The sequence below is a fragment of the Aulonocara stuartgranti genome (assembly GCF_965226115.1).
Source record: "Aulonocara stuartgranti genome assembly, chromosome: 22".
NCBI lineage: Eukaryota > Metazoa > Chordata > Actinopteri > Cichliformes > Cichlidae > Aulonocara > Aulonocara stuartgranti.
The window spans coordinates 29,571,145-29,591,686 of record NC_138957.1 but is presented as its reverse complement, the minus strand read 5'-3'; the positions used below and the strand labels follow the sequence as shown (position 1 = coordinate 29,591,686).

The 20,542-nt window shown below is 38.8% G+C and overlaps 1 protein-coding gene across 2 annotated transcripts; it reads right to left on the bottom strand.

The window, feature by feature from the left end:
* Positions 1–4,622: 4,622 nt before the first annotated feature.
* On the bottom strand, positions 4,623–20,406 carry cfap69 (cilia and flagella associated protein 69). Of its 2 annotated transcripts, none has more exons than XM_082521871.1 (23): positions 20,186–20,406; positions 19,930–19,989; positions 19,777–19,842; positions 19,341–19,450; positions 19,180–19,256; positions 18,543–18,710; positions 17,128–17,280; positions 16,757–16,934; positions 16,196–16,319; positions 16,044–16,092; positions 15,822–15,943; positions 15,514–15,748; positions 14,728–14,892; positions 14,524–14,639; positions 14,308–14,426; positions 11,044–11,125; positions 10,692–10,884; positions 9,974–10,111; positions 9,372–9,448; positions 8,780–8,977; positions 8,063–8,149; positions 7,862–7,945; positions 4,623–6,864 (listed from the first exon to the last, which is right to left on the bottom strand). In XM_082521871.1, the coding sequence occupies exons 1-23, from the start codon at positions 20,273–20,275 to the stop codon at positions 6,700–6,702; spliced, it is 2,856 nt and encodes a 951-aa protein (XP_082377997.1). In that variant the 5' UTR covers positions 20,276–20,406; the 3' UTR covers positions 4,623–6,699. The 2 variants fall into 2 exon arrangements, with proteins under 2 accessions (XP_082377997.1, XP_082377998.1); XM_082521872.1 differs by having other exon boundaries at positions 18,612–18,710.
* Positions 20,407–20,542: the final 136 nt, after the last annotated feature.

Genomic DNA, 20,542 nt, shown 5'->3' with positions numbered 1-20,542 from the left:
AGCCTCAGTGGCTAAAGATCCAACTTTTATTTACACTCTGTGCTCACAAATGAAAGTCAAACAATAAAATTATGAACACCAGAGATGTTGAAATGTCAATTCTAAGATGAACATGATCACCATGCAGTTAACAGGCACTAACTAAATTTCCTAGAAGCTCTTTCAATATAATCTCGATCTATATTAGAAGCATCAATTTTATGGTTTTGTATGTCTTTATGTTCAGGAATGAGACACAGAAAAGGACAGGGTGTTATTCGGTGTCCATCTGGAGGCAGATGTGCTGATATGATACAGAAACAAGTCCCATGCAGTGACCCACAGGAGGGCTCGGTCATCTAGATCAGCAGTGATATTGTAATTCCCCTATTTATTACTGGGTATCATCCTTTACAGCTCTGAGTCACTCCCAGGCCTGATTGGAAAAAACCGATTCAAAGCGTCACCCAAAGCGAGAACCGGAAAAGGGAGTCTGTTCATCCCAACATCCCGGACCATTTGACAAACTCATGTGAGACCGAAGAATCAGTCGATTTGAAAATAAACTCATGTCACGATTCACGCCTTGCAGTAAAATCACTTCCTCTGCTGGAGCTTCAGTCACATTAATCACCCCATACAGACTGTGCAGTCGCCTGACAGCATCCGTTTCCCCTCAGACCGTTTCCACATGGATGAAGCCTGAGAACCAGAGAGCGCTTTGAAAACATTCTGACTGATGTGTCTGTCCTGTCTGCTTTTACAGGACAGAATGGTGCGATCCTGTTAAGCTTTAAAGGCTTGTTGTCCTTGAGCCGAGAAGCACCTGAATGGACTGCAGTCTGCTGTTTGAAAACATTAGTCTGCACACAGAGCTCAGAAAATGTGAACATTTTTATTAGACGCACAAAGAAGTGTAGATATCTCTGAGTTAGCATCTTACATTTACAGACATTTTCTTCAGTAAGTCGTTCGAAGATGCTTCGAAGATGCTTAGTGTGATTAGTGAAGAAATACTCAGATGTGATGCTGCTTAATAATTTATATAAAAACTATCAGAAATGCCTGGAAGGGTGTGTTTGTGACTAATATTAATGAATAAAATAACTTTGTAAGATTTTCAACTTACATTAGTTTTGCTGGATGTTTCTTCCTGTTAAAAAGGAGTTTTTCCTTCCCACTGTCACCAAAGCACTTGCACATAGGGGGTCTAATCATTGTTGGGCTTTTCTCTGTTTTCCTTGTATTATTGTAGGATTTTTAGCTGACAATAAAAAGCACCTTGAGGCGACTTGTTGTGATTTGGTTCTATATAAATAAAATTGAATTGAATTACATCTGTATTATACACATTTTTAAATTAAAACTAAACTCTAATGCTGTTTGTTAATTGATGATTAACTGAATTAAAGTACAAATCTCTGATTTAATACGCACTCCTTTTAAAGACATCCTGCACACAACACGTAGGGTTATCAAACTACAGCTTCACACATGTGACATGCTGATGACCGACTCACATTTTCCTTCGGGGACACTTAGATTTTCCTTCTAGCACCACACAGACACACCCACACACATAAACACACTCCTCCTCCGCTGACTTTCTCTGACGTTCACAAACACATGTCGCATGAACCGCAGAAACTGAACCGGTGAACAGGTGAGATCTCTCAGGCGTTTGGCCGCTTCAGCTGGACTCTCTCTGACATCCGCCTGGCGCTGTACAGAGACACTCCCATCCCCACCGCGGCCATCGTCATGGCGATAGGATCGATGAGGCTGCTCTGCGGCTGAATCTGGACCTCACCCGACATCTGCCTCTGTGGACGAGGTGGACACACAGGTGAAGAAAGGCTGTTAAAATATTCTTACTCCTCACTGAGTGTTTTCCTTTCAGTCACCTAGGGACTGCTATAGTGAGACACTAAAGCTTTCAGTGAATGCTCCACTTGGGTAATAATTCATCTGGCTGATGACAGCTTTAAATGTTCACGCTGTCCAATAAAGTTAAATTCAATAAAACAAAGGAAAGGCCCCAGAAGGTGCTTTAATTTCCACACCTTAAATGAGACTGATAACCGGGATGATAAATGTGATGCTTACATCATATATAACTTCTTTGGTTGGGTTTAGGAAAGGTCATGGTTTGGGGTAAAATTAACCCTTTTACCACTGATGATGATGAGTTGGAAGTGACAGATTCATCTCATCAATGTGTGTCAGGGCACAAATGCTTGCTTTGACAAAACAGCACTAATAACGGTAATAAAAATGTGTGGGCATAAAGAACACAAATGAATCCTGATCCCTTTATTTTCCTGGTAACATTTCACTAATGTAAAAATAACCAACACAAATGACCAAATCGTGATCTCGAATCAGTCCTCACGCACCCTCCATAACCGACTCCATCTCCCCGTGGACCAGCACTATTTCTCGTTTATTATTAATAAATACCCTCTAACTGGATCTTAGTTTGTTTCTTTACATTGTCATTCTGTATTTCTTTAGTCTTTTCAGTCTTGAGGTCTTTCTTCGAGTTACTGTATATATCAGAGTTTATTAGTTTGCTCAGATTTTTTCCTCATATTAAGTTTACGTTTGTGTTTCACTATTTGGTTATGATTGCTTACTTCCTGTTCTACTTTATAAGTCATCTTCCGTGACTCGTAATACATTTTACGTCCTCCCCTGTGATTGTGCTGATTGTCTGCACCTACTTCTTGTTTTTCACTGCTGTGTTCACATCCCCGATTGCATTTCTGTGTATACACAGCGCCGTCTCACCCCGCAGTCCTTTGCCTCACTGTCTCTTCTGCATGTCTTCAGTTAGTTTTCCATTTTTTTATTTTCAGAGTGGATTAATAAAATCTAATCATTGTTAAAGTAACAAGTTTTAAACCCTTTCCAACTTCACTACAGTAGCAAACATCATAACCTGTCATCTGTGCATCTGTTGGACACGCCCAGGAGTCCGCATAACTCCACCCTTTAGGCGTGACAGACCTACCTCCTTACCACCAGACACAACCTGCTTCACTGCAGTTTTTTTCAACTACTTTAATATAGCTTAAATTAACAGTATATGAAGGAATTAAATTAGACACAAAAAGTGTGATTTAATCGCCCGATGGGCCAATGGAGGGAAAACTTTTCCTAAAACCACTGATGTGTCTTTGATCTGTGAGCGATTAAAGATCAAATTGATATAAAGTAAAGGCTAAAGAAGAAGTCACTCATTTTTTATGAAGGTAAACATTAAATCTACTCACCTACCTCACCACCATTTTTGGTACTTTTGAGAACTGAGCAGGACGACAGCATCAGTTATTTTTCTGTTGCTGGAGTCTGAACAGCTTATATAACATAAACCCTCCAGAGATGGAGCTTTCTGAACATCCTGTCCACTGCTGCTGTTTGTCATAGTCTAAAGTATCGCTATTAAAAATGTATAGAAACCATAAATTATTCATTCAGACTCAGATTTGCTTTATGATAACAACAGCTAGAAGACTTTTCTGTGCACACACGTTTACTGATGAAGAACCACTTAATGATGAAACATGGATGTAATCAGGAATTAAGAGTCACAAACCTGGAGGAGGCGGAAGTATCCCGGTGTCAGTCTTCCCAGTCTGATCATCATTCCTGCTGCCTCAGTTTCTCCGACGGGAGAGGAGCTTCCTGCAGGAGAGGAAAACTCCCATCCCTCTTACTGTTTTCATTAAGTGAGCATTGTTAGATGAGATTTATGCAGACAGTATGGCTCAGTTTCCCAGACATGGACTTAGATTTAAAACAATTTTCAGAGGTGATCTTCCGTGAAATTTTCTTTTAATTTAGGACTAGGCTCACTCAGTGTCTGGCAAACTGGCTGAATATATTATGGTTGCTTTGGACGCCTTCACTGTTTGACGGGAAAAGCCCAAAAAGATATAATTAGATGCATTTCACAGAAAAATAAAGGGAAAAGACACATTTTTCTTCCACATCTCATTTATCCTGCTGTGACACCCTCCAATTTATCTCAAGGAGAACTTAATCTTCTTGATGGAAATCAGTGACTTTAAAAACAGATTTCTGCCTCACTTTGAACTGCCTGGTTTATTTGAGGATGTTTTTAATAGATACATATTTAAACCATACTCAAGAGAAGTAAATCTCTGTGGAGAAATGAACACTTAAATTTTATTTTGAGCTATTCATTGTAACAAACCTAATACGTTGCAGACAACATAAAACTGTCTTTAACCCAACTAGTTTAGTCATATTGAGGTAATTCAAACTGATATCACAGCCTGACATAAGTTTTGTCACATCTCAGTTTCAAAGCCACTAAAGCAAGGAAATGTTTGAGGATATAAATTTTTTATTAATATCAATACCTTATTTTAAGTCTTCTTGTTTAGTATTTCTAAGGCTTACACTGTGTGACCCTTTAATAAACAGTTTATAACACATTTTAAAATGTTTTTGGACGTATTTGCCTTAAGCAGAAGCTAACTGATGACAGTAAAAGCTGTAATTATATAAACTTTTACTTTATCACTTTAACAGCTTCATTATAATGTGTTATAAGCCATTTATTGTTGGTGTCTCCACAGCGTCATCAGCCTTCAGGTAAAACATATCAGCCTCACAGTTTGAAGTTAGGAGGTCCTCGTGGAGTTGATGAGCATCCAGTTGGGATCCAGACGTGCCTTCATCGATGGCAGACGGACCTCCGGCCCCGTGAAGCCCCTCGGCAGTCTGAGCAAACAGGGGGCAGCCTGACGTGCTGAAGAGGGTCCTGTGTGTCCCTGCTCTTTTGTACAGTGTGCCACACAAACACTCGCAGCGCCGCATGAAAAGCTCCGGCCTGTCAGGGGTGATTTGGCCATCCAGCCAGTGAAACGGGTGAGAGCGGAGAGAGGAGGAGAAGAAGAAGAGGTCGCTCTGTGCAGCATGTTGCACGCTTGAAGGAACATGTGTGTTAATGCACTGCAGTCACTTATGTAACCCATAAAAGAGAAAATACTTTTTAACAACCCAGCAGTAAAAAGTTTAATTTTTACAGCCAAAAAAACTGCAGCATTTAATGAGAGCGTTAACCTCGAGTGGATGTAATTACACTGTGGGCTTATTATGTTTAAAGGTAAAGTGATGTTACATAATGCAGCGGAGTCTATGAGGCCACATTGATTGTTCAGGCTCTCTTTGTTCGTGGTGCAGGAGTGGTTACATAAATGCAGGATGAAAACATACCAAAACATTAGAATTTTATTTTTAACGATTTAAAGATTATTGTTAATAAATCTAATTACTTTATTAGTTTTGATACAAAAACCATAATTATTTGGAAAAAAACAACAATTTGAATTTAAAACAGATTGTACATGAATGCTCTGTGCACCGAAATAAGTCATGTTAGCTCCAAAGGAAAGCCAAGTTACTGCTTCTCACAGTCGCACTGAGAGGACTTGAAAAATATGTAAATAAATAAAAATATAATAGTCTGGTTATGGCTCAGATAAGTCTTCAGGAAATTAAAGTAAGCCAGTGTAACGTTGTCTGAAAGGACAGAGACTGTGTGTGTATAAAGGGCTGGGGTGGTGGGCTAGACTACAAGGTGTTGATTGTACACATGGAGTGACCTCACGTCTGCATCTGCTGCATCCCTCGAGAGCCACAGGAACCAGAAATGTAAACACTATAAGCAGCTTTCTTGAATTATTTTTCTTTTATCTTTCTTGTTTTCTCTTCCTGACAAGTTGGTTTTCTTGTTCTAGCCTTAGTTTTTAGATCTTGGTCTGTATTTTGCTTCGGTTCCTATTTTGAGTTTAGATTGTCCCAATCTGTTCTCGTCTCTGTGTTAATGCTGTTGGGTTCATGTTTAATGTGAGTTTTCTTGTCTCTGTGTTTAGTACGTGTCTTTTTTATGCAAGCTTGTTTCTGCAACAGAAAAAGAAAAAAACATTTTGCCAGGCAGAGCAAAGGTACAATTTTAAGCTATTTTCTTTTTAAGTTAGCAACCCCAAATTGTGTTTTTTAGATGGTGGATACAAACTTCCATACCTTTAGGTTGTTTTCTCTTCATTTTCCTTCTGTTTTGCTCTGGAGTTTTGAGTCTCCACCTGTGTCTAATCCCTAATCATCACTCTGTCTAGAATTACACCTTGCACTCAAAACAATAGTACTTGTCCTCATAAATATGAAGCAATAACTGTGAGTAAAATGCAAATTATTCAAATTATTAATCAATAAGGTAAACATGCTTGGTATAAACTGAATGCACACCAATTAAGTAAATTTCATTTAACCATTAAGTTTAATGTTTAACATTTCACTTTGTAACAAAATTACAAAAAAAACCTTGCATAATTAACTTACTTAAAGTCTGCATTTTTGAGTATTATAATATTATTTTTTTAGTGTGGGTTGTTTGCACTGAGTCACTCCTTCACTGCCCTTTTTTCCCCCCGTTTAAAAAAAAAAACCGTATGTATCTTCTTGCCGATTGGACTCAGTTATTTTGGACTGCTTTAAACTAGTAAAGTTCACTTTAAGTTGTAATGAACTTTCTGACCCCTCTGCTCTACTCATGTATCTTGATAATTCCTGTAAAACACCTTAATGCAGTCTTTACATTAATGCAGTTTAATTTTATGAGCATACAGCACAATAAATGCTGTGACATGACAATGTGAATGCCTTGTATTAAGAGTGACTTCGGTAACGTCAGTCTGCAGAAGACGCCGTGCTGAAGTAGTCTGGGTTTGGTGTTGTTGGTTCTCCTTTGTCCTGACTTGGGGCTCTGACCGGCGTTCTTACCAGCGTCACCTTCACTCCTGCCGGACCCTGAGCGTCCGTGCTCTCCACTCCAACGACGTGTCCGATGAAATGCTGAAACACACCGAAACAGAACGTCAAGACTACAGCGAGTTGCTCCTCAATTTTTAAAATTTTGATCATTGTTCACAAATAACAGGAAAAGAACTGAATTAAAGATAAAGAAACTCCTTTGTATCTAACAACTCTTTACAGAGCATATTCTGAAGGGCATCACATTTCACCAAAACTTCAGATTTATATTTGGTTATCACCTTAAAATATTAAAAGTTTGCATAATAACTACCGGTACACCAATTCCTCACCACCATTTGTTCTTACCCCCTGCGTATTTAAGCTGACTTCATGATCATTTTGTGCTTTGTGCATTATTAGTGCAGAGTTAAGATCTACTGAAGTTATTAATTAGTGATGTCAAGCTACAGCAAGTCTAGTTAAGAGTATTTTCCTTTGTGCGTCGTACTTAACCCTGTCTCCCTGTCTACAGAGCTTCCTGGATTTTCCCCCGTGTGATTCCCGTGTGGCAGTGTCGGAGTGTAAGCCTGTGATCGTGTGTGTGGATGATTTGAAGAACGCGTGCTTTCCCCCTGGACTTCCCTGGAGACCCCTTCTTCCCTCACTCAGCTGTATATAGCACCCCCCGCACCTTCTTGTATATACACCTGGTGAATTGTAAATAAATCCTTCTTGTGAGCATCAGAACTGGAGTCCTGCGCTTGAGTCCTCCTCCAAACCGTAACATAAAGTACGTCTAATCTCATCTTATATATTTTCATTCATCTTCTTCATTTATGTTATTGGGCCCCTGAATGTCAGGATTTATCTACTATTAAAACTAATTTCAGAGATGCTTTCTAAGCCACAAACTCCAAATTAAGCTGAAATTCATTACATGCATTAAAAATGCTCATTCTCAGAACCAGAAAATGAGCTATACCTGAAACAGACTTTTTTCTTTGCTCCATTTTGTGAAAATAAGATATGAGATTTAAGTATTTTAATCAATTAAGTGGGTGACCTGTAAAAGTCACGAAAGGTTAAGTGTAAAGACCTCAGCAGGGCGGATAGCAGCGTCCTCGTGCTTTGGTTTAGGTCTGGATGATTCGGCGTACTTCTCCCTCTGTGCTTTTACTTCCTGTATACAAAGCGCATAACAAAAATATACACTTACTACTTATACTGAGAATCTAGATATTATTATTGTTATTATTATTATTATTAGGATAGAATTTATAGTTAAAAATCTTTAAACCTTCAGGGCTTCATAGTTTGAAGTTCTGGAAACATAATCCTCCCATGACTTCGCCATGAACTCCTTTTGCTTCCAGCGAGACTTCATCTGCGATAAAGACAGAAAAAAGTCAGAATTCATTTTACTATCAAATCAATTTTATTTATATAGCACTTTTAAAAACAACAACTGTTGACCAGAAAATAACAATAAAATAATCAGATAAAATTTAAAAGGAAAGTAAAATAAAAGATAAGAAAAAAATAAGAATAAAATAAGAATTTTATCATTAATAATAAAATAATGACAAAATAATGACATTTTTACTCTTTGGCTTTTAATAAGCATTATTAAAAGCCAAAGAGTAAAAATGGGACTTTAAACGAGTTTTAAATGTATCCAGTGTTGGAGAGGTCCTGATATGTAAAGGCAGTTTCGGAGCAGTCACAGCAAAAGCCTGATCTCCTCCAACTAAAACAAATTGTCCCAGAGGATCTCTGCTTCTAGTCAAACATACAATGAAAACGTTTTACTAGACATACAAAAAAAGAAAGGAAAAAAAAAGAGTGAATTTGTTTGATTATGCATGTGAAAATAAATCTGATTATTTGTATAGTAGCTCAGGAAGAAAAAAAAAACAATCTGTGTAATATAATTTGTCTTTTTGGGGTTTTTTGTTAAAGAAAAACATTTTAAGCTGACTTTCATGTAAGCTATTTCCACTCCTTTACTCCGTACCTCTGTGTATGTGAGTTTCTCTTCTCTGATGTCCTCCTTCTGATGGTGCTCCAGGATGCTGTTTTGTTCCTCCACGATCCTCTTCGCCGTGTCCTCTGCGATCTTGCAGATGGTGCTCAGAGCCTCCTGGTCGGGGCTGATCGGCCTACCGCCTTCCAGACTCAGTTCCCGGCTGATCTCATCCCACACCTCACCGACCTGCAGCACCACAAGAGACAGACATGTTGATGTTTATCTCGGTTTATGTCCTCTGCATCTGAAACCTTTAAGAGAGCTCCAGACTCCTTTAAGTCTTTACTCCCTGTGACTAACGGTTATTTATAGATTGTTTTCCTGACAGACTTTCACTGCCTGAGTATCCAAAACTTAAGCTGCTGGTTCAGCCACAGTAAGACAAAATAAGTTGGTCCCTCAGAGTTCTCGCTCTCTGTATTTTGTTGAACGAGGACTTTTGTACTTTCACTTTGAATATCTCTACTCTACTCACAGCTAAAGCTTCATATTAATTTCAGGTTTGAACAAACTTTGAACAGATTGTAAGTCTGAGCAACTATTATATGAAGCATCAACAGTATTTCCTCTTCACTTTTACCTTAAAGTCTAGATATCTCCTGATGATGGTCAGAGTCACATAATCTTTTCCCAACAATCCAGGAAGATCCTGAAACCCTGAAAAAGGAAAAAGTCACAAATACTCCCGTTTGCTTTTTAATATAACAATATTAGCTGTGCCCAACAACTGAATGTTTTGAACAGAACATCATGATATCATTTTATTACTCTGATATTTCAAAACTTCAAAATATCTTCAATCAATAAGTGATAAATTTCATTTAAAAAAGCCAAATTGAGACTGAATATGATTTGAAAGACTACAAAAAGAAACATGTAAAAATAGCCTTTTGTTTTACAACCTTCTGGATTTTGTTTTAATGGTATTTTTTTATTAATAAAAATAAATACTAAATAAATAAATATGTATAACTGGTCTATAGGAGGAGCTACAAAGAAATTGGGCTAGTATTTAGTATTTATTTATTTATTGTCATTGTCAAGAACAATGAAATTGCGTTTGGGGCTTCCATACAACCCAAAAAAAAGAAGAAAATAATAAATAATCAAATAATCTAATTACAAAATCTTCTTAATAAATACTTTACATTTAGTATGAAACTGAATAATTTGTTTGGTTACCAATTTTGCAGAAGACGGAGTAAATCTTCGATCGCAGGTTCTCTGACATCTCCAATACTGCAGCACTCGGCACATTAGCAGGAAATGAAAGCTGAGCTTCATCCAGCTGGAAAAGACTGTGGATGGGCCTCTGAGGATCTTCAAGATAAAAGAAATAACAAAGAGAACTATATGAGATTACAGAGCCAAAAGGACCTAAAATCTGATTTTTACCTGCTGGCAAAATGTAAAACTTTTAAAACCTTCTGTCTGAGACGGAGAGATGAAAAAACAAAATCCATCAGCTATGCAAAAACATACAAAAAAGTATTTTCATTTACATTGTTTCCAGTTATATTTAACCATTCCCTGCATCTGGTTGGCTCAGTGGTACAGAACGTTATCGTTACATAAAAATGTCAGATAAAAATCAGATGTTTATAAAATCCAGGTTGGGAAAAGAAATAATGCTGTGTGTGTCGAAGTCCAACACAGACAGTGGAGGACAAAGCAGAGGCGCCCGTAAAAGACCCCAAAACAACATTACAGACTAACAGGATACTTTAAAAAAAAAAAAAATTTGCATCAGCAGTTTAGTAGAAACATTTACCTGTTAGTGCAGCAGAAATCTAAAAAACATAAAGTTCTTTATTTCGATTTGATATCTAATTGAAAGAAAAAGGTGAAATCTGTTCTCAGTGCGATGATCTGAATCAACATGGAAGCATCGCAGACCGACCTGCGATGCTTCCATGTTGATTTCGAGGAACTCCTAGCTCCTCCTCTTCCTCTCTCCACAGCTGCAGCAGGAGTCTCGGAGCCGTCTGTCCGTTGCCGTCCCTCCACGTCAGAATGTACGGCACCGTGTTCGGGTTGTCACATAACTCTAACAGGGTGGCGAGGACGACACCGTGCACACACCTGGGGCTTGTCTGCAGGAGAAAAGGACGTTTATATTACCTGTGAACGCTGCCTTGTATGAACTAGCTTTAACACAGAGCAGCTGAGATCCTATTTTTAATCACAAAATACAGGAAGAAAAAAGGAAACTTTTATAGCCTCGACAGTAAATTCAGGAAACTTTTACTCACACTGAGTAAGTTGAGGAGAAGAAACACCCCGTCTTTAACCAGAAAGTAATCTTCTGTGGTGTAGCAGCCTACGACACACGACCTGATGGGAGAAAAGGCGCACAGACAGAAACTTTCTCAGCTGTAGGAGACAAAAAATAGACCCCTGATAGTTGGCTTGTAATTGCAACAAAAAATGTGCTTGTTGAGCTGCTCGCAGGTCCATAACAGAACTGAAAAATCAAGATCAGACCCGTATAACAAGTGTTATGATGACCTGAACTCGAGGTCATTATAACAGATCTCGAGATTCTGTACTTTTATTTCTAATGGGGTAGACATCAAATATTTCTCCAGATTAGGTTAAAATTCACTGACCCTCTTCATGCTGATGGTCATATCTGTTACTACACCATAGCCTATGGATAAAACTATGATTAAATGTAGGTAATATTGTAGAAAGTAGTAAATAATGTTTCCCAGAAAGTTGATTCTGTTCATATGGACCACAATTCACTCACGTTCTGTGGACAAACACATCGAGTTCACCAGGGAGGATATGAAATAGGACAGTAAAACGACAAATTACTGTGAGTAATAGAGAGACTTTTGAAAGTTCATGTGTACCATAAACCAATGCTTACAGCCCAGTATTTAAGGTATAACTCTCACCAGTCTCTGGAGCACAAATTGGGTATTATTAGAACGCTACAGCACCATCTCCTCAGAGCACAGTCCCCCCCTCCAGGATCCTCCAGGATCCAGAAGGTTAATCACTGCCTGCATAAAAACTGTTGGTGATCCCTCATGTCAGGGGTGTCCAACTCCAGGCCTCGAGGGCCGGTGTCCTGCAGGTTTTAGATGTGTTTGATCCAACACAGCTGATTTAAATGACAAAATTACCTCCTCAACATGTCTTGAAGTTCTCCAGAGGCCTGGTAATGAAATAATCATTTGATTCAGGTGTGTTAACCCAGAGTGAGATCTAAAACCTGCAGGACACCGGCCCTTAAGGCCTGGAGTTGGATACCCCTGCCTTATGTGAACAGCTGAGACAGGCTTTTTGAAAAACACAGCATCTCTGTCACTTTCGCCAAAAAATGGTCCACTCCAAGGACCCCAGGTCTCTCGGAGTAAACAGAATAATATAGTGTACGTCATTAAGTGCCAGGAGGACTGCTGTTTATCATGCATCAGGGAAACCAAACAACCTCTCGCTAAACACACAGAAGACATGCTTCCTTGGGGTGGGACTCTGCAGTCTATTGAACCTGCAGGCCAGTGGCCAATCTTTCAATTATGAGGAAGTGCACATCCTGGGCAGGGAGCAACACTGGTTAGAGTGAGGAGTCAAGGAAGGCGAACAACCATAGTACATCTGTCACCTTCTTACAGTGCCATGATTGCAGCCACTCCCAAGTAGGGCTGGGCCATATTATACCGTTCACGGTAATACCGGTATAATGTTAGGCAACGATAGGAAAATGAAATATCGCGATAGAATGGGAGTAAAACGCGCGTGCGCAGTGCCTTTGTTTTCATACGCACATGGCCGATTGTTGAGTGAAACAGATGAACCAGAATTGGTTTGTAAAAATGGTGCAACTTCCGTGATGTGGAACTGGTTTGGTGTTTGTCCGTCAGATACACAACAAAGCACATTTTTTTGCAGAACATGCAAGCGGCCGTTGTTATTGTCATATTTGTCGGACTAAGATGCTCTTAAATCTGGGAGTAATCTGGGTCCTAAACTCCGTATGCTTCAGGTCAAACAACACTGCAGCATCACTTAGAGTTAAAAACTGTCTAAATTCTTTCATCTTTAATAAAACGATCAGCATTGCTGCTTTACCAGGTGTAACTATAAAGTTTAACTTCCAGGCATCCATGAAAACAAAAGTTATTACATTTAACGGAGTTAGAAGTTAGCAGGAAGCTAGCGGAAGTTAGCTCGCTAGTTTCGCTAGTTACCTAAGCATGATATTGCATGTTCTGACTGAGAGATTTCTGAAAAAAATCAAACGTACAGCTCTGCTATCACTTCCAACATAAATGAAGACAGGAAACTAAACAGCAGTGACGTTTGTAGGGTTACTGAAGTTGGGCTAGCTGGTATATAATGATGTGCTACGTGATCGCTAGCGACACAGCTATGTTAGCATAACATAAACAGTGAAGCTGGAGGACGAACACTAACACTTTTCCACTTATAAAAGTTAACGTTAAAGTTCCTGATAGTTAGAGACAAATGCAATCGCATGGCAGGATGCTGTAAACGGACCAATCTTCAGTCAGGAGAGCAACTGAGATAATCCATCCACAATACGAGGTTAGTCATTAATATACTGCAACAACATGGGAATAGAGCAGCTGCCAGAGAATTCACCATTAATGAATCAATGGTACAGAAGTGGAGGAAGCAAGAAGAATGAGTTTAATAAAGTTTGATTTATCTGACTGCTTTGTTTCGCTTAATGTGCCTTATAATCCTGTGCACTTTATGGTCCGAAAAATACGTACTGCACACTGCAGTTTAATGTTGCAAAGCACCTCTTTTTAACTTCAGTGGATATTATACATGGTTATGCTCAGGATATGTCAGCCCATTTCTACTGGAAATGCCTTTTGGTTAAACTTTCAGCAAGGAATTTGCATTTGCACTGTTACATTTTTATAAAGCTTTAATGTACATAAAAACCAGCTTCTTGTTTAAGTGAAAATAAATGGAAGATTGTTTTTTTGCGCTAGTAATGTTGTGGAGTTGTATTTTGTCTCGCATCAATTATATCGTTGGTTATATCGTTATCGCAAATTTTCAAATATATATCGTGATAAATATTTTTGGCCATATCGCCCTGCTCTACTCCCAAGCTCACTGTAAGTCGTACTGATTAATGTTCATTATGACTAGTTTACTGCATAAACCTTCAGAAAAACGAAAATAAAATTGAAAATAAAATACTTATCAGCAAAAGGCCCCAGATTTAAGAGGTTAAATGCCTCTGAGCTGAACTGCATTCATATTATGTAAACTGAGCAAGTCCCATTTGTCCGCTAAGGCAGTTATGCCATTAAATCGAAGTGAGTTTTTCATCTGCTCCAATACAGAAACTATATTATACAATTAAATTATGCCTAACAAAGACATCATCATACATCTGGCTAACAGAGTTACACTTCTGGTTTCTCATATTACTCTAGCCTGGATCTGGCAAATGTAAATGACTGTACAAGTATGAATAAATACAGCAGTTAATCTATTAAAGTGTGCTGCAGTTCACTGACCACACACAGTCCACTGTGGAGAGCACGAGCTTGTTGTGTCCGAGGCCGCTGTAAAACTTGTCGGAGCCTTTTTTCAGAAAATGAACCGCCATCTCAACTCCCTCTGAGCCAAACAGTTCCTATGAAACAGAACAGGCAGCAAACAAACACAGACTCACCAGATATCCAACTAGCCAGTTCTAAGCGCTTTTATTAAGTTAGCAATATGAGCTTTACCTTTCTGTGCATGTCGGTCTCACACAGCGTTGAAAGGATCACCTGAATATCCGACTTTATCTCCAGAGCGACGACATCATCTTCATCAGGACCCGCGTCTATCTGCATGAGAATCCCTGAGGAAACACGACAGCTTTGACTCTACTGAATTCATCAACAGTAAATGTTGATATTGAGCATGTGTCATGTGTCCAGTCCAGTCACCCAGAAGCTGGTTGATGATTCCCTGATCACAGAGGTCCTGGTTTACAGACTCTTCACCCAGAGAAGTCACCGATCTCAGCACTCTGATACAGTGCCGCGTCTGTGCCTTCTTACCGCCTCTGCCTCCGGTGGCGTGGAAGCTGTGACCCTGGCCAAAGTAAGAATCTGAAATAAAGGAGAGAATATAGTTACTGACTGATTGTTCAGTTTGTGAAAAAGTTTGCGAACCCTTTAAGATTTTGTATATTTCTGCATATATTTTCTTTGCAAGCTCCTTTGAATATTTCTGCATAGATATTATCTAAAATATAACAAGTGTTTTACCCATTTCCTAAATACAGATAAAGAAAACCTGATTAAAAATTCAAATGAAAATGTTTCATTGGACTTTATTTAATGAGGTGTGTATTACATGGATTACATACTTCATTAAAAGTCAAAAGCATGTGAGAGGAGTTGAAATGTGTATTATTTAAGAGCTATTTTTGGTTAGATTTGGGGGTGTGATTATGAGGTATTTTGTAAGCTGTGAAACTAGTTAAACTATCAGTTGCATTAAAAAATAACCTTTAAGAGACAAAAGAAGAGTATGATAAAGTGTAAGAGATAAAAGCTGTTTAAATGTCTGTTGCGTAGCAAATCATGGTCATGACAAAAAGTAAGTGTATAAGTGACTTTGTGTTTGGCTCAAATACACTCTGATAGGACACTGCAATTCCCTTGACCTTTAACCTTTCAGATACAGTACAGATTCTGCTTGGTCTTGTTTTTCTTGTGTTTCCTAACCTGGCCCAACACACCAGTCCAGCAGGAGTAGCAGACAGGTACTCCCCTCACAGGAAATGTACTCCTCCAACATGAGCGGCCCGATGGTGGCGAGGGTGGCCAGCGCCTGCAGCTGGAGCTCCTCCTTTTGCGCAGCGGACCAGTGTCGTGACCCCGACTGACACTCAGACGAGGAGGCGACAGGCGGCTTCATGAGCGCCAGCAGAGCCAGAACAACACGTTCTTCTTTATAAAGCTGAGAGAAGAAAACTGAGTCATCACACAGGTTATCCAAACTTAAACAATAACTGGGTGAGCGTGTGACTGACCTGCAGGGCAGCCAAGTCCCTCGACATAACAACCAGCAGATTCAACAGCAACTTCTTCATTTTCAAGTCTTCGTTACTATAGCTGAGCTTCAGGTTGCGGATCAAAGGGTTGTGACTTTTCACTAAAACATAAATAAAATAAGCAGTTTTATTTTCATATTCATGAATAATGAAGTCATTTGTAAAAAAGTGTGTAACATTTAAAGGATCGAGTGCCCTCACGCTCTGGAAATGTGCTGAAAACCACAAGCTGTTTGGCAAATGAACTCTCCTGAAAATTAGAAACACCTCAAATTATTAAAGAAATTCATAAAAACACCCGGTGGGTGAAAAAAAGTAACAAATTACTATTCATTAAACTGTCCTGTACTCACAATAAGCTGTGAGCCTGGACTTTCTGCAATGAGAGTTGTGATCACGAGCAGATCGTTTCTGAGTTGGAGGTCTGAATGTCCAGAGCCGGTGTTCAGCAGGTGAAAAAATGCTTCTTTCAGAGAGCTGAGGAACAAATAAAGCCAAAAGTCAGCTATCAAAGGATAAATGACAGCACAAAGGCCTGCCACATAAGGAACACACAACCAACAGAAATCAGATGAATTACAAATAATTAAACTTTTCCATTAAAAATGATGGTTTGGCTAAAATCAGAGCTGCAGGCATTTCAATTATGTAAAATCATTACACACAACAAAAGAATGATGTATTTGTTATGTTTATTTCATTGTAGTTCTGTATTTCTTCCCTAGTCTTTTAAAGGTGTGTTGATTGTTCGAGGCATTTAATAGATTAGAAAAACATTGTACTTAAAATCTTGAAATTTTTGTGAAGTAAACTCCAAGGAATTTTCCCTTATGCTGCCTCATTTAAAAGATTCTACATCCATCAGGCACATCGTGCACATTTAAAAGCATCTTAAATGAGGAGGACACGCGTACAGGACACACTCCAGGGTGCCGAGCTGAGCGGTGACCACCTCCTTGTTGCCCCTCTCCAGCAGGTTCCAGAGGATTTCGGAAGAACGGAACAGGACCTGGCCGGACGGATCGTGGTCGTTCATGTGGAGACATACCGTCTCTGCTCCTCGTGCGTGGAGTATTGACGAACAGTTCATATCTGTGGTTGTAAAGTGAAACATAGACGTGTGTAACCCAGTAAATAACCCAGTTATTTTAAGGACACTTAAAATCATCATTGTCCGAAAGTCTGATTTATGTTCTTGAGAGCTGGCTACGTTCTCCAATGAAGGAGGTCATCTGCTCCTCCCCTTCCCTCCCTCACTGGCTCTGCATTGAAATAAATGACTGACCAGAGCAGCTGGAGAGGATCTGAAGGATGTGAAGGAGTTGCAGTTTGATGGTGGGCTGGTTTTCGAGAGTGGCCATGGAGAGGAGAAGTGTCTGAGCCAGCTCACTGCGCTCCAGCAGCTGCAGCCTGTAGCCTGGAGAGGTCGGCTGGAGGCCTGAGGAAACAGAGCAGAAACATTATTAAATACAACTATAAATGTTTAAATGCCAGGTTCAACATCAGGGAAGAAACAAGCTAAGAGATCATTATAAGCCATTTAAAGTGGATTTATTAAGGTGATTTCAGCCATAGCGCAATCCCTCACATCAGCTTCTGTTTAAAACAAGTAATTTTAGCCCTTTTCCTCTTACCCCAACCTCATCCTGATTGGCTGACCCTCACAAACAGAAGCAGGTGGTGCTTCTATGCTTATATGCAGAGTTGTGCAACTTAGATGAACATATTAGAGTTATCAGCCTTTACAGAGCCAGGAGATGAAAAAAAGGCTTTTGTCAAACATGGATTAATTTTTCATACAATCTCCTCATTACCCAAAACTTTGAAATGTTAAAAATAATCATTAAATATTCTTATTGATTATATTTTCTTCTTTTTTTCCCCTTGAATTATGTATAAATGCCATATATTGTACAATTGTATATATATTTCATGTGAGCTTGTTCTTTTTTCTTTGTTCGGAAGAGAGCAGAGTGGGAGGTGAGGGTGGGGGAAAAGGGTTTCTATTACAACAGCATATTATTGGAAACTACCTTTGTATGTTGTTGCAAAAGTAATAAAAAATATTTAAAAAAAAAATCATTAAAAATTCTAAAAGTGTGCATAAAACAGAAATTAAGAAATTAAATTGTCCACTTTAAGGAACAAGACAATTACACTAATAACTAAAGAGGAATCAACATTAAAAAAGTCATGCCATGGTCAGAAAAAACCCCCCACAAATTAGATTCAGATGAAAATAAAAATTAGAGTCGCACTAAACATGAGTTTCTGGAACAAATGATGGTCAATTACTTTAATAAAGACTAAACTAACAACAAAATATATAAGTAAAAATGAGCCCTTGTACTGACCAGCCACCTACTTCACACTGGCGATATGCCTCTTGAAAGTCTACCCAAAACACTCTTTTAAATTATCAGAAAAATAACTTACCAATCCTTATTTCAGCCTCATATTTGACAGATTTTATGATCTATTCAACTTGTGCTATAATGTGTTCAAAAACTTTATCTCTTAATCCTGAACAGCCTCATAGGACACTGGGTACGGCTGTAAGCTCATGTACATATCTATATGAAATCTAACCAATTCTAATAAAGAAAACATGAAGAAAACAAATGAAAAGAAAAGAGAAGAAACACAAAGGACAAAGAAAAGCACAAGCATGCCACCACAGACGCCATGACAGAGCCTCACTTAGTGAAAGTCTAGAAAATCGGTTGTTAGAAGGGAAAGTCCGAGGCTTTCGTGTGGTACCATCCGTACCATCGAGCATCTGTTTGGGAGCCACAGAGCTGTAGAATGATTTCACGCATTCAAATATGAGCTGCCTCACTTCGGCATCAGACACTCTCATCAGACACCCTGCCAAGAGAAACACAACTCAGAAGCGCTCCATGTCGTCATTCTCATCTGAAGAACAAAAACTTCAAATGATTAAACATTTCTTAAAATTTAATAATCTATATTTCTGAGTTGTTTTTAAAAATTCACATCTTTAGAGGGAGCTAGCTTGTTTTGAATGTCATGCAGCATGTAAGGTTAACATGCCATAGCAGAAATCTTTCGATCATTAGGTTTGTAAAAATGTGATCATGTATTGCAAACAAGACCATTAAAAACCAACTAAAATAATAAAAATGTTTCAAAATTAGAAGCTGGAATTATGAAATGTTTCACAATTTTGTTCCTGTTTTGAATTTTTAACACTCTACGATCAAATAATGTTACTTTCTGTCTTTTTGTTTTAAAAAAACCCAACAACATAATTTGCACCTGTATATATATGTATTTAAAGCAGCAGTGACTGGCCAATCTGCGAGCCCTTTATTACCCATATGAGAGAGAAACTCTGTGACATCCTGAGCGTAGTGCAGCTCGTCAGATGTCTTCTCCTTCAGAAAGGGAAGCCTGAGACGAAAGACAGCAGCACTCTGATGATCAGATCATCTTGTGAGATAAAATATGAGCTGTTTGCTTGAAAGGGTTTCTTACCTACAAATTGTAAGAGCTTCACACAGAATGGACACATATTCGGGGTGATCTGTCACCTTCTCTGCGCAGATGTTGAGTATTTTTGCGATGGCTGTCAGTTCTTTTAAAAGCTTCAGACAGTTAAAGAAGTTTTTGGCAGATTGTTCACTCATGCAGAGCTAAATCCCGATAAGGGAGGGGAGGTGATGGGTCATTGTGATAACTGAGCCTATTTCTGAACAGAAAATGCTGACAGAAAGAGTGATGCTGTGATAAATTAGAGCCTTGGGACCAATGTTTGGTTTTGTGTTTACATGGTATGAGAGCAGATCTATTTCCATCACTGCAGCAGGGGACCATAATGAGGAAAATTTGACAATCTGCTGCGCTGTGTGACGCATGAGAGGGATTTCTTAGAAAGACAGTCTACAATATGAGAAAAAAACCGAAAGGATACAAAGCCAATTTGGCTTTTCTTCAGTAGTTTCTTCAGAACAAAAAGGTGCCTTTCCTTCAAGTTAGTCTTTAGTAAAAATAGGGGGATTAAATGCACTATATGTGTAATACAATAGCAGAAAAAAGAGGACTGGCATTCAGGTTTTTAACTTACTGTCAAAGGATCTTCAAGAAGACAAATCACCTTACTGAGATCGAGACTTTTAGCATTAACCTGGAGAGGAATTTAGGTTATAGTTTAGGCTGGGATATAATTTGCAATTTCTGAAATGCTCAGAAAAGTTAGAAACAATTTAACAGCAACACTATTGTGTTCAGCTGTTGATGCTTTAAATACCTGTAAATCAGGCGTTATCACACTCTAACAATGTCATTTACTTTCCCGGTGGAGACATTTCCAAACTGCTCACCTCCTGATGGCGGTGGCTCTTCTGGGATGCTTTCAAACCAATTACAGGGATCCCCGGCTTTCTTCTGTGCACAACTTTTCCCGAATCCATTTGTAAATTTAGAACCGCTTTCTAGCTTCAGTTTTTAAAGGCTAAAAATTTAAAAAAAATTAAACATTCTCCTTTTTTAATACCTGCTGTTTTTGTTTTCGAACAAACGTGCTAACGATGCTCAGCCTGAACTTATGTAGCTTTTTAACAATCACCTCTCCTCTTCTTCTCTCCGTTTATGTTGCCAGTCTGACAGCGTACTGCCGTTGCTATGGTTACCCTGGCAGTACGGAGAGCGGCAGAGTTCAAAAATCAGAGCGACACGCC